At 32.3% G+C, this 16,922-nt stretch overlaps 2 protein-coding genes across 2 annotated transcripts in view; both read left to right on the top strand.

Moving 5' to 3' along the window:
* LOC123701203 (head-specific guanylate cyclase) overlaps positions 1-16,922 on the top strand; it is a 134,119-nt gene that overhangs the window by 12,114 nt on the left and 105,083 nt on the right. The gene's annotated exons all lie outside the window — the stretch shown is intronic.
* On the top strand, positions 14,342-15,196 carry LOC123701162. The gene has a single exon (XM_045648557.1). It carries the CDS (start codon positions 14,342-14,344, stop codon positions 15,194-15,196), a length of 855 nt encoding a protein of 284 aa, XP_045504513.1.

The following is a 16,922-nucleotide window of genomic DNA, read 5'->3' on the forward strand; positions in this document are numbered from 1 at the left end:
AAATACTGACTACTAATAACTATGTAAAATATTAAAATCCTATTAATTTTCATCCCCTATTACATGTAGAACCGTCACAAATGCGTGAGGTTAAACACGCCTCCATACAGAGACAAATTTTACCAGTACATAGCATAGGTACAAGCGATTCATGTGTGTGTGTGCACAAACGTATACTGTACCATTAATATAAAATGAATTATATACAAATGGAATTATTCTTAACCTTTCAAGACGAAACAGACAATAGGCTATTTGACAGTATAAAAAATAAATTACTTTTTTGTGTAATCCATATATATATAAGGTTTTTGAAGCGATTTTAATTAATAAATGATATAAATAATAATTTATTTATTTATAAATCGTCGAGAAAAAACATCATATTTTTTAAAATTACCACGTGACCGAAAACATCCATGATTGGCTGCATCTGCTATGACGTCACAGCGGCGTAAATAACAAATGATCCCAACGTTTATTCACGTAGTTGCTGAATTTCGCTTTTGGTTTTGTTTCTTGTATAACTTATTTCTTGTGATTCAAGGTGTCTGTAATCAGTTTTGTTCTTTATGTGTTAATTTTGTTTGTCATGGAACCTAATTTCGAAAAAGCAGGCAGTCGAAATCTACCTAAAGTGGACGCTATAACGGTTGGCATGTTCTTTAAAAATAACCCAGATTTTTACGCTCCTCAATAATTGAAAAATGTGAAAACAGCTACGTAAGTTAATATTTCAATCGTCATTGAACCTTTTTAGTTAAATGTACCTACAAACATGAATGACAATAGCACAATAATTATGAAGTATACATTTTTTAGGTTCCTTTGTTTTTCATTTCAGCCATCCAGTTTATAGGATTGACGTGTTTGTATTGATTATTTTCAATATCAATACAAACACGTCATCATCAATTTATATAATATATATTATCATTATCTTACCTCAAGCAGGTACCTAAGTAATGAGACGATTTATACTATGTATTGCAAATAAAATAAACTGCCTACTAGGTATTCAACACCATACTTACATCGAAGTGGTCTTCACAAAAAAATATAACTGTTTTAATTGATATATCTAATATCACTTGGATTTCTGCGAGCTAACTGCAACCACTTTCTACGCATTTTTATATCTTTTGGAGCACATATAAATACCTAGTTTGTCAGGGGTTTTAATAGTTGTATTTCTGCATCCAGGAACTACACACCAATAAGAACTCATTTTCTGGTTTTTAAACAGATTAACTTAACTATACTATAATTAAAACAAATACGAACAATAAGTGGGTACTAGGAGCAAGTTGATGTTTACGCCGCTGTGACGTCACCATGGTCGCGAGCCGCCATATTCTTCAAAATTGTGTTTTGGCGGCATATTTGAATATCATGTTTTTATTTTCCATTTTCTCAATGAATAACTACAAAAAATTAAGAAACATGTGTTTTGTGTGTTCTATAAACGTATCTTAATAATTTGAGACAGTTATCAAAACCTTGTCAAATAGCCTATAGTAATTTATACAAAGCACGCTCGAACACGGAATAAAAGTACGTTGTGGAAAAGCTTTTAGAAGCCAATCTTGATACCGAGGCTCTTAGAACCTTCGAGAACAGATTTAAACGGCAAGGACCTTATCTGATTTTATCAATCCAATTTTCTTTTTTAAGCCCATTCCGTGGCATACTTTTTTGTAATCTTCAATTAGTATTGTAATACATTTTATGTGAAAGTGAACGAAGGTAGGTATTATTATTTATTTTTACAAGACATTTACATTTTGTGTACGAGATATTTATATAATTGTGTAGTTACCTCTTTATTATCACTACATAGTATGAAACAAAGTCGCTTTCTCTGTCCCTATTTCCCTATGTCCTTTTGTATGCTTAATTCTTTAAAACTACGCAACGGATTTTGATGCGGTTTTTTTTAATAGATAGAGTGATTCAAGAGGAAGGTTTAAGTATATTATTTATTAGGTTTTAGACAAAGCGGGCGAAGCCACGGGCGATAAGCTAGTAATATATAATTTGTCGTAGCCGACTGGATAAATCAGCTATTTCATAAATATAACTAGGCTTTATTATACGAGTACGTAGTCATTGAATTAAATTTTAGGTACACGATAAGGCTGAAATCGTTCCTGGAGTTAATTAAGAAGGAACGATTAATTAACAGCCTATGATATTCATACAATAATTTATTTACTAGACTACGTATGTATAAAGATTTCATAGTTTGCCGAGTTAATATGTCATATTTAACTTCTATTCAAAGTGTACCTATACGTATAAGTATCCTTTACTACGAAGGGGATTTGAAAAGGCCCCTCAGTTCACTTAGTATACGAAATTTGATAGCCTTTGTAAATAATCCGCCTTTTCTTTGTGAAGCTGTTGGAACGTGATGCATGACCTGATTCGGCCAAACATCTTCGAATACCAGTTTATATAGAATGGATTAGCTATTGGGCTTTTAAATAAACGTCATTGACCTGTATAGTGTAATCGAGAGATACTTTTAGATCGTTATGAAGTCTTATCTAAATATTTATTTTTATCTTAAACAATTTGTATTTACTAAGATAGGTATATTGAGGTTTAGTAATACCTAGTATAGTATTATCTGCGGATAGTTAATTGTTGGATTCACGTAAGATTTTTTTGTTTCAAGTTCATAATTTGTATTATTGTTTTACTGTATTTAAATAAGTTAATTAGTAAGTTTGAAAATTAAATTAATGCATCATGTATTAATATCATGGTTAATAAGATGAAAACGTTAAACATAGAGCGTTAAATTTCAACTTTGAAGTGATTTTACGAAAATATTTTAATCCGCATAAAACAAGATCTCAGGAGAAATATTTCTTCCATTCAACGTTCATAAAGCGAGCATATATTCATGGAATATACGAGAACAACTCCCCAACTTTTCTAATAACGCACTCCATTCTAAGGAAACCTTTAAAATTGCTTCGGGATCGAATCCGGTGTTGTGTTAACATTGTAAACTTTGAAATTCACCTGCCATATTGGAATAGGATAAGTTCACAGGTAGTTTATCTTCTAGGTTTTGTTGAATTGTTAATCGTTTTGGATAATTACTGATGTGGAAATAGAGTAAGATAATTTCATAATATTTTGGGTTTTGTGTGAATATTGCATTGTTTTCCGATTTATCTCAAGGCAATGAACACAATTTAATATATTGTGTAGAGTCGTGTCGAATTGTTTCCCTTTTTGGAAGCTGCTTACGTTTGGTAGGTCTGATAAAATTACGACTATATAAATAATGTTTACTACTTTAATCACTACAATAATTTATTATTGTGGGTTTATTTATATTGTACTAGCTTTCCGCCCGCGGCTTCGCCCACGCAGTCAATGAAAAACCCGCATTGTTCTCGTTCCCGTGCGATTTCCGGGATTGCGTCATTTTCCCGGGATAAAAGTAGCCTATGTCCGTTCTCGGGTATCAAAATATCTCCATTTCATGAAAATTGGTTCAGTAGTTTAGGCGTAACAGACAGACAGACAGAGTTACTTTCGCATTTATAATATAAGTATGGATTAGATACGATGCAGAAAAGTTATAAAAATGTTAATGAAATCGTATGTACCATTTTTGTCTCTTTGTTTTATATACAGTACGAAATAGACAGACGCCTCTATTTAAAGTAATATACCTACAAGATATGAAAGGGTTCAGTCACATAACGTATAACTATCAAATACTTTTTTTTATGTTTGTTTATGATTTCTTTGTAAATTCACATTGTTATGATACGACAAACATGCTTGGCTGATTTGCTTCCGTTGACGGGATACGAGAAGATAGAAACTATCTTACGGCAAAGTTTTGTTTATAAAGGTATAATAAAAGTTCTACACTGAGAAAATAACGTTTGATCGTGTTACATTGAAGTGAATACTTTTGATATTTTCTTTTATGGTATTTTTTACAAAGTTACAATGCTGTAATACTATATCGATTTTTTTTGTTGACTGCGTTAGTCTGATCGTCTGCTCGTTTAAATGTTGGTAAAAATATTATTAACTTAGCACCACATACACGATAAGTATTTAAATGTTTTTTTTTTTTTTTAATTAAATTCCTCATTCTTCGCTAGTCTCGTAATGTCGATTATTCTTGCAATCTATAAGTTCAGAACATCTGCTTAAAAATAAATATAATATAATATTCTGATTACAATGATGATAAAAGAGATTAGAGATGCAAGAGTAGTAAATAAATAATTACCTATATATACAGTACAAGTATCTATTTATCTATCAGGCACAGTATCAGGTGTGTGACATACAAATAGAACTGTACAATTATTGTTCGTTATTATTAAAGGTCGTGGGTGTAATCCTGCCAAGCAATTTTCCCCAAATTTAGGTTAAATACACATTACTCAAGATTTATTTTCCTCTACTCTACAGGATTTTTACGTTGGCGTGTCAATTGTAAGGGGAATTACCGTCAATTTGCTTGTCAATAAAAATACAAGACAAGAATCACAACATATTTTTGTCGCAAACAAAATTCCAGGAAGATTCTTTGAGATTTTCGTATTTTCACAATTTCAGGGGTACAATCAAATATATTTTTAATCAATAATTTCTTGTATATATTACCTACTATAAATTAGGTATTTAATGACGTAAAATTGTTAAACCTAAATATTTATTTTTAATGTTAGAAACTTTAAAATTTGTGAGGATTGACAAAAGTTTGATAGTCTATCCGCCAGCGGTTTCGCCCAAAAAAAAAACATAAAATTTACGAAATCTTAAAGATCCAAATACAGATGATTATAGACAGCGAGAGCGACTTTGTTTTATATATACTGAAGTATAGATATAAATTAAAAGGTATGCCATTTCATGAGTAGAACGTTTATTAAAGCATATATTATTTGAATAATTTTCTTAGCTTATAGAAGATGTAACACACAATACATACAATAAGTACCAAGTCAAGAAAATGTAAGTCATTTACATTACACAGAGATTCCTTTCTTGCATAGAGAAGACATTAACTTACTTATAGATAGCGGAATAGTTTCTTATTATTTCCTTTCAGAGAAATAACGTGCCTTTTGTAGTGGAATATATAAAGAAAGATCTTTCTTTAATGATTCGCATGATTCTTCTTCGATGATTCTTTAAGAATGATTTCATAATGATGAAAGGTTTTAGACCTCAATATATAAATGTTGATAGAAAGTTCTTTGCCGTTAAAAATTAAATAGATATAATGGGGTTATAATTTAAAAAGCGTATTTTGATGAAACTGCTATTTTCTTATTTACAACTAGCTTTCCACCCGCAGCTTCGCCCGCGCAGTCAAAGAAGCACCCGCATTGCTCCTGCTCCCGTGGGATTTCCGGGATAAAACCTATCCTATTTCCCGGAGTAAAAAGTAGCCTATGTCCTTTCCAGAGTTACTTTCGCATTTATAATATTAGTATGGATGTATAGATAAATGAAAAATAATGAGAAATGATGAAGACAATGATAATGAAGAAAAAGAGAAGTGTATAAATAAGATTTTACGGTTGTTTTTTTTTTTTTTTTTTTATAATCGAATATGTGTGCATAAGAGCGTGAATTGTTTATATTGCGCATTTCCTCCGGTAATAGCTTGTTTATCTTACCAAATACATCAGTTTTATTTTTACATGTATCTGATAGGTTACGGGATCTATTTCTATCATAATTATATAGATACCTTTTTTATACAAGTATTTTTATGGGAATTGTAAAATGACCATAATTAAATATAAAAAAATTTCCTTTTGGGCCTTATAATGCATGTACACACTGCAGCATCATACCTACTATACATAACTTTTAAAAACAGACAATCTGTCCCTGTAGTAACAGTAAAAAATATTTTGAAATGCTCAAATATTTTCCTTACCTTACCCGATTGCTAAATAATTTATGCATTCGATAGCCCATCTTGGTACTTGAACCAAATTGCTAATAACTATTGCATACCGCAATTTCTTTTCGACAAAACTGCGAGATAGAGTTATCACCATCTTCATTATTACCTACACGATAATCGCTCCAAGAAATCTTCAAACGTTGCTCAAAGGGTTGTCATTAAACACTGTCTGAAGCATCTTGGTTTAAACGCATACAGAAATTTGCCAATATCACACACGATTAAGGCGGTTACAGATTAGCGTTTTTTTCTACGCGTTTTAACATACACGCGCGCTACATTACATGCTTCAAAAAAACTGGACAAGCGTAAAGGTGTATTACCATGAATTCTATTGAAGAAACATTGCTATTATTATGGTCTATACGAGCTAAGCGCTCATCGCTCGTACGAGTTGCGCGTCCGGCAAAATGCGCGCCTATATGCGTGAACATGCGCCTTCAAAATGGGTATATATTATGTGCATATAAACTAGTCTGAAACCCCTCTTTCTCTTCTCAATCGACTATAAGAGAGAGATTCTATACGAGCTCGAAGCGCATCAATCCTCGTACGAGTTACGCGTCCACCAAAAGGCGCGGTTATACGTACGAGCGCGTGTATAAAACGCTAGTGTGTAACCGCTCTTAGCTGACACCAAACAAATTACATACATTACTTTGAATGCTTCACTTTGTACCGCACTCGCCGCTAATTCGAGAGTGTGCGTGTGTATAATGATGCTAATTTTTCAAGCCTTTGTTCGATAAGCTATGAGTGATAGCAGTTACCCGTTTTGTGTTTTTCTTGATTTAATTGTCGCGAGATTCCTTTCAATCGGTTCTTTTGTGTGAGCGTGGGGTGAAATCCTTTGGATTCAATATGACAATATGATATGACTGATTTAAAAAAAAACTGTATTGATGTTACATCCAAGAGTGATCATGTTGTAGTATCTTAAGGTATCAGGTATCAGCGTTCTGACCATCATTTTTCTATTTGTCATTGCGTACTAAGTACCCTGTAGAACCGCCATCCTGTTACAAATGACCCACAAAATTTTGGTTCATTTGTAATATCCTTAAGATACTATAACGTTTTATATTAGAGGATCTTAAGATAAAATATTATAGTATCTTCACCGTGTGTGACGCGCTTAATTGACACATAATATAAAGAAAAAGATATAGTAATTGATACCTATAAAACATCACCAATAATTACTGGCCTAAAAACCTATATCTAATATACATATCACCATATACATAGTTACCTAAAAACCTATTACAGTAATCCAAAAGTAATAATGCGCATAGAAATCTTCGTCACTGTTCGGCAACTGTCATATTCTCGGAGCGTCCGAAGATGATATCTATATAGAGCGGTTAAATGCATTTTCTTCATGCATAATTTAGTCAAATTATACGTTTTGTGCTAAAAGAGATTAATATGTATTTGTAGGTAAGTAACGATTTTGTTTCGATAATTCCTTGTAAGTAAATAGCGAGTATAACCCCACGATTGCGAATATATATTATCTTTGTTGGATTGATTTACTTGGAAAATTTTATAGTACTATTAAAGTGTCTTACTGAAGCTGGTGTAATGATGGAAGAAAAGAAGGTTAAAATAATACAAAATTTATATTGTATAAAGTATGGTTTTCAAACACAGGTTTATATGTAAACCATATATGTAAATCTTATCATTAAAATCTCAGTTCAAAAGTATTTACAGTACTGATCATTCTTCAATATTATGACAATTACAAATAAAATAAAAACAATCAAAATCAGGGATTATCTTTGTTTCTGACATTTTAGATACATCGGAACTCTTCTTCATTTTCACCTTCCCTACTACCATCACCTGTGTAAATCATTTCATCGATTAATTCAATTCACCTTTAAAAACAAAACCAAGAAGGGTACGTAATAGCAGCTCTATATAATTCCACACAGAGAGAACACGTGCAGTCACCACCAATATTTAAAGACAACTGACGGATTTTTGAGTTTTTTGACTGACAGGCTACCGTCACCTACCACCCGATTTGTTTTTGATTGTGTATGACCGTGAATTGACTTCTATTTCTTTTGAACAAGGTGTAAAATGCAAGTTAACGAACTTCCATTTTAAACAATGGTTTAGGGCTCTTACGATTCAATGATTCGAGTGTCTTCGGAAATACGACAATTAGCGAAGATTTGCATGCGCATTATTAGTTTTGGATTACTGTACTAATATCTAAACAACGAAATGAAACACGCAATGTCATACGAGAAACACGCCCTTAATCCGATTCAATCGTAACAATTAGCTTTGTCAATAACTGAAGCGATCTGAAATTGAATGGTTTGTATAATTGTACCACGGGAGTGCAAGATTGTAGAGATAACGTAATTGTTATAGATTGTTTGTGAATTGAATAGCACAAGCGAGTTTTAAAGCTACATAATATAGATTTAGGATTTTCATTGAGTAAGTTTTTAGGCTTAGGTACTAAGAGCAATAAACCTATAGAGTTCTTATATTGAGACAGAACAAAATACATATTTTCTAATCTACTTACTCTTAGTCAATAACAGCATAAGCCAGATTGAGATAGCGATAGAGTATCTGCACTGTCTTCAAACGTAGCGCGCCGGCAGTCAGTTTGTTTTCCAACCAGCTGGTGGGCTCAGTGTGTCAAGTGTTTTTAACGAAATATTTAGAAAATATAAAGTGTACAGTGTTTCTTTTTATTTGTCAGTGTGCTAAAATAACTATTGTATGTTTATCAACCGGCTATCACTAGTCGAATGGGAGTTTTGGATAAAAACAATGTGCAAATATCTTTCCATCGGTAAGTGATTTTCAGCAAATTGATAAATATTTATGTTTTAAACCTATTTGAAGGTTTTATCAAGCGCTTTTTTGTAATTTTATGTTGTAACTGTAACATTTACCCACTTTATGGGGTTGTGGAATATAGAATAATGAAATAATTTTTTAAAAATGTCACATTAATATCACGTTTGGCATTTTGTTTACCACCGTAGTGTTGTAACACATCTAGCGTATATTATCGATTTATGACAAAAAATCTATTTCATATTAACGTTGATTTATTTATTTTGTTTCTTATATCAGATTTATATTATGTAGTTGTTGTTGCAAATAATAGATGTAAATTTTTTACCGCAGGAAAATAAAACGGCCACGTGGTTGTTTTATTTGCCTTATGTGTTTTAGTTTTCGTTTGTTGTTTATTAATTTCTCTTTCAGATTATTAATAAATTCATTTTGTTTTAGATTTCCAGAGCTAAATAAAAAATGGGTATAAAACATGAGACATGAGTTGATTGGACGCCGCCACAATTTGCTATATTGTGTTCACTGCATTTCGAGCCTGTGTGTTATCAAGATGGATACTCTAGAAGAATTGTGCAATCTTACGCTTACGTTTTTTTGTTCCTGTAGTTAGATAATAAATACATTTGATTAAAGAGAGTGAATTTTTATTTTGAAATTTTTTACACATAAGTTACCTTAAATGTGTAACTACGTGAAAATTAAACGGTTGATTAAATGACAGTTCTCATAGATGAGAAACTACTATTGAAATACATACTTAATAAACATGCGTTTTCAAAGAAAAACCCGCATAGTTCCCATTCCTGTTGGATTTACGGGATCAAAAGTAATTTTTCCAAATTTCATTGTAATCGGTTTAGTAGTATTCGCGTGAAAGAGTAACAAACATTCATCCTCACAAACTTTCGCTTTATTAGTAGGATGTTAGGAAAATGTTTTCATTAAGACTGTCCTTTTATTAACTTGTTAAAATGCTGCATGATTCCTTCATGCTGACTGTGCCTTTCTCCTCACTCCTTTATCTTTATCATCATTTCCTTCTTTATTTTAAATTACATTTCAAGTTTTAAAATTTCTTTTATAATATACTAGCTTTCCGCCCGCATTTTTAAAGAAAATCCTGCACAGTTCCCATTCACGTGGGATTTCCGGGATAAAACCTAACCTATGTGTGTATGTACAAAATTTCATTGTAATCGGTTCCGCAGTGAAAGAATAACATCCATTCTCGCATAATTTCGCATTTATTATATACAAATAATGTATTCAACTGAAATTAATTATAAGTTTTGTTTTTTTTATTTATTATTTCACGAATCCGTAAATGCAAAATACATTCACGATTTTATCGATTGAAGCACATCCCATCACTATCACCTTCTATCTATCTAAATACGTACCTATAGTAAAAATGGTGCCATGACTATGTTGAAACGTAGCTTGTTGTCTATAGCTGTCTCATTCTTTCATACGACGTTTTCTTTAGATAGAGAGAAACAAATATATGTAAATTGTATACGCTCGATACAAGTACTCTATAGGTTTATTGCTCTTAGCTTAGGTATAAAAAGCAGAAAATTTTTTGTTAAATAGGCTAAATGTAAAAAGTAGAGGTCACATTTTTATGGCGAAATTCATGGAGAATAAGTTATTTTATAATCATAAATTCATAATATAGTAGTAAATGATTGTATCGATTGATTTTTTGAGTAAATAAATGTTAAAAGAATATATGAAAAAAGTAGTGAACTGTAAAGTTGCTACTAGCTGCGTCATTAAATGAAAATACATAATTTTATTTCACATTATATTTAGTTTTATTTACTTTTTGCATTTGCATTTGTCTATTGTTCATACGATCGCATAATATTAGATATATTTGATCATTAACATGAAAATAAAAAAAAATATTGCACATTTATATTTTGTTTTATTTACCTTCTCATTAAAAACCATTTCACCAAACAAACAATGATGAACTAGGAGAACTTTAGTATTCCTTCCATTTTTAACCACTATATCATAAGAGAGTTATTGCAGTCAATATATTCCTGACCTTTAGCATAGACAAGGCTAAGTCCTACGTGACTCTAGGACGTGACATCATGAATTCTGATGTCCTGGTACATCCTTATACGTACTTATGTTTCGTGTAGGTTACATAATATTTTTAAAATTGTATAGGTACCGTTTTTACTTATTTGAATTGAGGTTTTAAAGTTAATAGCATTTATGTGTATTTTTTAATAAAAATAAAATTTTTCACATCTAAAATGTTACATTTTATAAATTTGATTATGTAAAGAAATTCTTATGAAAAATGAAACTTTAATTAACATATATTAGTAATATGATACGCTACAGGTAAACTTATTCCCTAATAATTGAATATTCAAGATTTCTTTCTTACAGTATTTTAATATATTATTAATTTCCTTTTATATAAGTTCATCATTAATATACCTACCAACATTTCATTTACATAATTACTTATTAAATATAAATTGTACATATATGCCTTATATTTACGAAACTATCAAATCAAATATAAAACTAAATAACTAAACAAATCAATCAACTTCATAATATTATAGATATTGTATTTTCTTTATAAATCTCAGTTTTCCAGAGCTGAACAATCTCGACGGCCATGGCCGTTCGAAATTAAGCTATTTGTCTGAAATTTTCCGTTTATAACTTACTTAATGGCCCAGATGGTCGGAGATTGATCAATTTTGATATCTTGATGGATTGATGATGTATGATTTTTTTTTAATAATAAAAATCTTAATTAGGTATTATAATAGTTTGAATGAATTTTATAACATTTTGTTTTTGAATATATGTATTTTTAATAGTCTATACAAATGAAAAATTTGGTGTGTTTGTTTGTAATATTCATATATATCCACTTTTCACTAAATACGTAAGGTAAAGCCAAAAACCAAAAATTATAAAAACATTATTTTGTATAATTTTTGTCTGTCGGTTTGTTACGGCTAATCTCTGGAACGGCTGGACCGCTTTTGATGGGACTTTTAATAACAGATAGTTGATGTAATAAGGAAGTGCAAGCAAGTTATTTTTATAATTTCACGGTCAAGCGGTCACGGTTAAACGGTCCCGTAAGTTGGAGATAACAATTTCACTAACTCATAAACGGATAATAAACTACACAACAATTCACCAAACGATAGCGTAGTTGCTCAAAGCGTTGCAACTGTGTATGACCAAAATGTTCAAAAGAATACATTTCCACACAAATCGTTTACGTTTCCAATCAAAAGTTCCAGAACGCTAAAAATCGTCAATTAAAACGAAAATTCCGTAGCTAATTCCTTTGAAATTGCATCAATAACGCAGTGAACAAGGAAATGCTATTTCATGTTAGTCAGGCATTTTCTGTTGGAAAAATGGGAAACTCTCTGAGGGATCGGTTTTAGGAATCGGAACAGAATTGGAACATAAAGACAGAACGGAATAAATCAGGGGAATTGGTACGAATTCACTATCTATTCAGATTGAGAGTTGCTGAAGATTTTGTTATATTGCTGTTTTGTATGTTATGTTGTACTCTTGAATGACTCAGTCTTAGTTATTTAAAATTGTAATTACATTAGCTCATTCCGGCTCCACCCAAGTTTACGCAATATAGAAACAAAATAATGTGTCTGAGACACTAAATGTTACGATACATGGTGGCAAATAAAACGCTTTCTATTTTTATATATTTTTCTAATGTAACTATATGACATTTTAGCAATTAAAGAACACCATTTAAAACCGATCTTTCTGCACTCATGAGCACCTTGGGTGATAAATGGGGGTTTATATAGAGCAAAAAGGAACCAGTTTAAATCACTGCACTAAAAGGCCATTAGCTTCTAATGGCTCTTATTGGAAAGTGTATTTGTATGGACCCGTGAATATGTAGTGTAACTTTAATTGAACAATAGGGAATTGGGATAACTATTAATATTATTATGTGTCTCTACATAATGTTAAGGTCTCGTAATTTGATAATAGTTCAAACACACTTTTTTGTTTTCTATTCGGTACAACACATACTGTGCCTTTTGTCAATTTTAATATGTAGTAAAACACCAGCCGCAGTCAGACACCGTATAAAACGAATAAAGGAGAGCTTGTCTTTTGAATGTCCCTTTTTTTCTTTCAGTAGAATAGAAAAGACAATAATGGTTATTAAAATACGCTACTTTATAAATATTCTCTCTATCTAGCGAAATCATGTACACAACATGATCATAGCACTAGCATAGAAATATGCATGAATATTCCGTGAATAATTAGGAAAGAAATTGCTTGTCATAATAAAGATACACAAATGAGAGGTTATAAATATTACAAACATTTTACAACAATTAAAACCGTTTGACAAACCGATGTTGCGGATTCACATAATAAATTAAATACTTCTCAAGTATATTTGACACTAAGTCTCCAACTGCTTTGTATAATTAATTTTAAGCCACATTTTCTCGTATTAACATACAATATGTGGGTTTAATATTATGATGGAAACATGTCGTGATTTAATTAACTTTGTTCCCACCTGAGGACATTATTTTTAATGTTGGTATTTATATTAATATTAAGGTCGCATGGTTTAGTAGAAATTATATTTTATGCTCAGTTGTAACACCTACAATTTGGAGTAAAATTGTCATGATGTTCAGCCAACTTAAATATATGCTAATTTTTAGGGCTCTCCTTCTATTTATGCGTCAAAAGATTTCATTAGTTTCCTGATTTACACTTTTTAAAGAGATTCTTCCACATCTTTAGTTTGCTGTTACGTCACTATTTCACCTTTTAATCTTATAGCCACCAATTATTCCTTCTACTTTCATACCCTTCGTCCTTCGTTAATTCTTTTTAACATTACTCCAACCGATTAGCAGTCCCGCCATTATTTCGACAGATACAAGCCCTTTTTACATCTCATTCAGGGACAAACAAATAGTTCCAGGGCATCAGTAAAACATCATATTTGTCGAGGCAAATGGGGTCACACGTGTACAAAATTGGCGTTGCAGAACCGTCATAAATCTCCGACTATTACTATATTATCGTGTCTTTTTGACAGTGGTGTGTGACAGTTTTGCTCTGCTAATATTTTAATAGTAAAAATAGTAAACTTACCTGATTACACTCATAAAGTACATAAAACACTTATTTGATATACAGTTTACAACGTGTAGTGTTATCTTGGCGAACAATTGTGTTTATAAACTATAGTAAGTAAATTTTAGTGCACAACGGACGATCAGCTGATTTTACGATACCCTCACAGCTGATTCATTAATTGGAGACTTCATTCTATTGACCAATTTATATTACTGCCATCTAGCGAACTTAACTTGTAGCATTGTGTTAAAACTGATAATGACAAACAAGTGCAATACCTGCGGAAAGTTCATTGCTTCGGCAGATGGCGTTAAATGTATTAAGTGTAATACATCTTATCACAGACAATGCAGTAATCTTAGTCCAGACGCCCGTGCCAATACCAAATGGATGTGTAAGACTTGCAAAGCGAAAAACACTTCAAAAGCAGTTGAAATAACTCCCGCTCAGTGTCATGATGCTGATGTTTTCTTGGATGTCGTATCTCCCCAACAAAAAAATTCCCCTTCTCTAATAGACGAGATTAAGCTGCTTCGTACTGAAATATCAAATTTTAGACTGGATATGACTAAATTAACCACCTTAGTTACCAACTTCGCTAGTCGATTGGATAGCATAGAGGAGCGTGTCTCGCATTTGGAGGCCGGGTCTGGCGCGGCGGCCGATAAAGACAATGAGCAGTTGCAACAGAGTCTTGACTCGATCGAGCTTTTAAAAAAACAGCTGAATGAATCCGAGCAAGAAATGCTGTTAAATGATGTAGAAATCACGGGTATTTCGGAAAATAGTGGCGAAAATCTACTTCATATCACTATAACTTTGGCTCAAAAACTAGGTCTAGCTATAGACGAGCGCGATATTGCGAACGTACACAGGCGCGGCGTGCGCAGACGAGGAGAGGGCGAGGGAAGCGGGGCGGGCGAAGCGCCGCAATCGCGCCCTATCGTCGTGCGCCTCACGCGGCGTCACCTGCGCGACGAGCTGCTGCGCGCAGCGCGCGTGCGGCGCGGCGCGGACACCGCCGGCACGGGGGTGCAGGGCGAGCCTCGACGCTTTTATGTGAACGAACATCTCACGTACAGTAACCGAAAACTGTTCTTTGCAGCGCGTGAGAAGTTAGGGCGGTCTAAGAACTGGCGTTTCGTTTGGACTCGCGCGGGTCATGTGTATGCTAGACGGGATAATAAATCTAAAGTAGTTAATATTAAGTCGGAAGACGACATAAATAAGGTTTTTTATTCATAATCTTTTTGAACTCGCAATTATCCCCAACCTATACGAAAATGTTTATTTCATATTTATATTATGTACTCATTCTTGACTTTTGTTATATTATTGCAATAATTGTGAACTGTGTTATGAGTGATATAGGGTAATTGCGCTGGTTTGCCGTCCAGCTTCTGTTTTCGTCCATTTGACTGACCTGCTACAATCACGTGCGTAAAACTTGAATACAAACCTACCTTCCCGCGCAAGTTTGCACTTTTTACGGTCCATAATGTTTAAGCAACAGTACTATCAACATGAAAATTTGATTTGACTAGAAGAGAGTTCAAAAAATTAACGTAAAAGTGGCCGCTTCGCATCCGTGCCTTGCAGATGTCATCGCGCGAGAGAAAAATTTGCCGGCGAGAAAAGTTCATGGTAAGCTAAATCACTGTTTTAGCTAGTTTACGTAATGTTTTTGGTACGTATGTTTATTTATAAGCATAATAAACGCAATTATAAGTGTTTATCATACTTTTTTTATAATACTTTTCGAAATATTAAGTGGACGGATACTAGGTTACCAAATTCTCAAAATATTTGGTTTTCGTCCAAGTGGACGGAAACTCAAACAGCTACGTGAATATTTGTTAGGGTCATTTTACTTTATCGGACCTTTAAAATACTGAATAGTTTCTCCCGAAGTGATCTTTATTGCTATTAGTTTAGTTTTTTTGGTTTCCGTCCACTGCTATGTCAGTGCTGCCAAAATTAAAAAATATTTAAAGAAGTGGACGAAAACTAAATTAAGCTTTAAATGTTTTAGTTTTCGTCCATGAATGAGTATTGGAGTAGACAAAAATTAAATATAGCTATTCTTTTGCATTACTTTTCGTCTATTTTTACGTATTGAAAAGTTTTCTATTCAGTATCTTCCTTATAAATAATTGGTGAGGGCCAGAGTGTTGTAGGTACCTAATATTGTCATTCATTCAGTCATGTATCATTCTCCTTATGTGAAGTAGAGTCAATTATTCGTAGCATAAATGGGGGTAGGTCAGACATAATACACTGTATTTTTCTTGATTATCATTCACTTGAGTATCATCTTTTATTCTAGGTCTGTTTTGCCAATGCAGTATTTTTTTATTATACTTACTCAACGTATCCTCAGAAAGATCTTATTGTTTTTAGATGGCCTCGAAGGAGTCTAAGAAATCTAGAAAAAAAAGACGCTGCGTACACTGAAGATTCTGTAGCTAAAACTTATTATTATGGCTGTGTGTGTATAGTACGTTTCATTTGATAAAGAAAGTATTAGAATGAAAATTTTTGTTGTTAGAATGAATATTTCTGTTTTTTGATGTTATTTCTTAGTCCTGTAATTATTACTTGTTTCATTTAAATTGTAAGGGGATTCCTTTCTTTATTACGAATGATTATACAGTCATCAGTCATCACTAACGCCTATAAGGACTGCCAAGTGCTACATAGATCTCAGTGATGACTAGTTATATTGATTATTATTAGTAAAACCACAAGTAAAACTAAACCTGTAAGGTAGTGAGAAATTGTAATGTTAATTAAATAAACGTATATATTTACCTGTAATTGATTTTTAACTTAATAGTTGACCTACCCTCCTTTTTCTACACGGTGGTCGAAAACTAGCTTACACTAGGACGAAAACCAGTTTTTTTGGACGAAAACTAGCATTTACCCTACTTTTGCAGAAAATAATTTAAATAAAAAGATACATCAAAAT

The sequence above is a fragment of the Colias croceus genome, chromosome 21 (assembly GCF_905220415.1).
Source record: "Colias croceus chromosome 21, ilColCroc2.1".
Lineage (NCBI taxonomy): Eukaryota > Metazoa > Arthropoda > Insecta > Lepidoptera > Pieridae > Colias > Colias croceus.

Bases quoted from the DNA above. Each gene is read 5' to 3' on its own strand.
- LOC123701162 (XM_045648557.1), top strand. From the start codon at position 14,342: ATGTGTAAGACTTGCAAAGCGAAAAACACTTCAAAAGCAGTTGAAATA.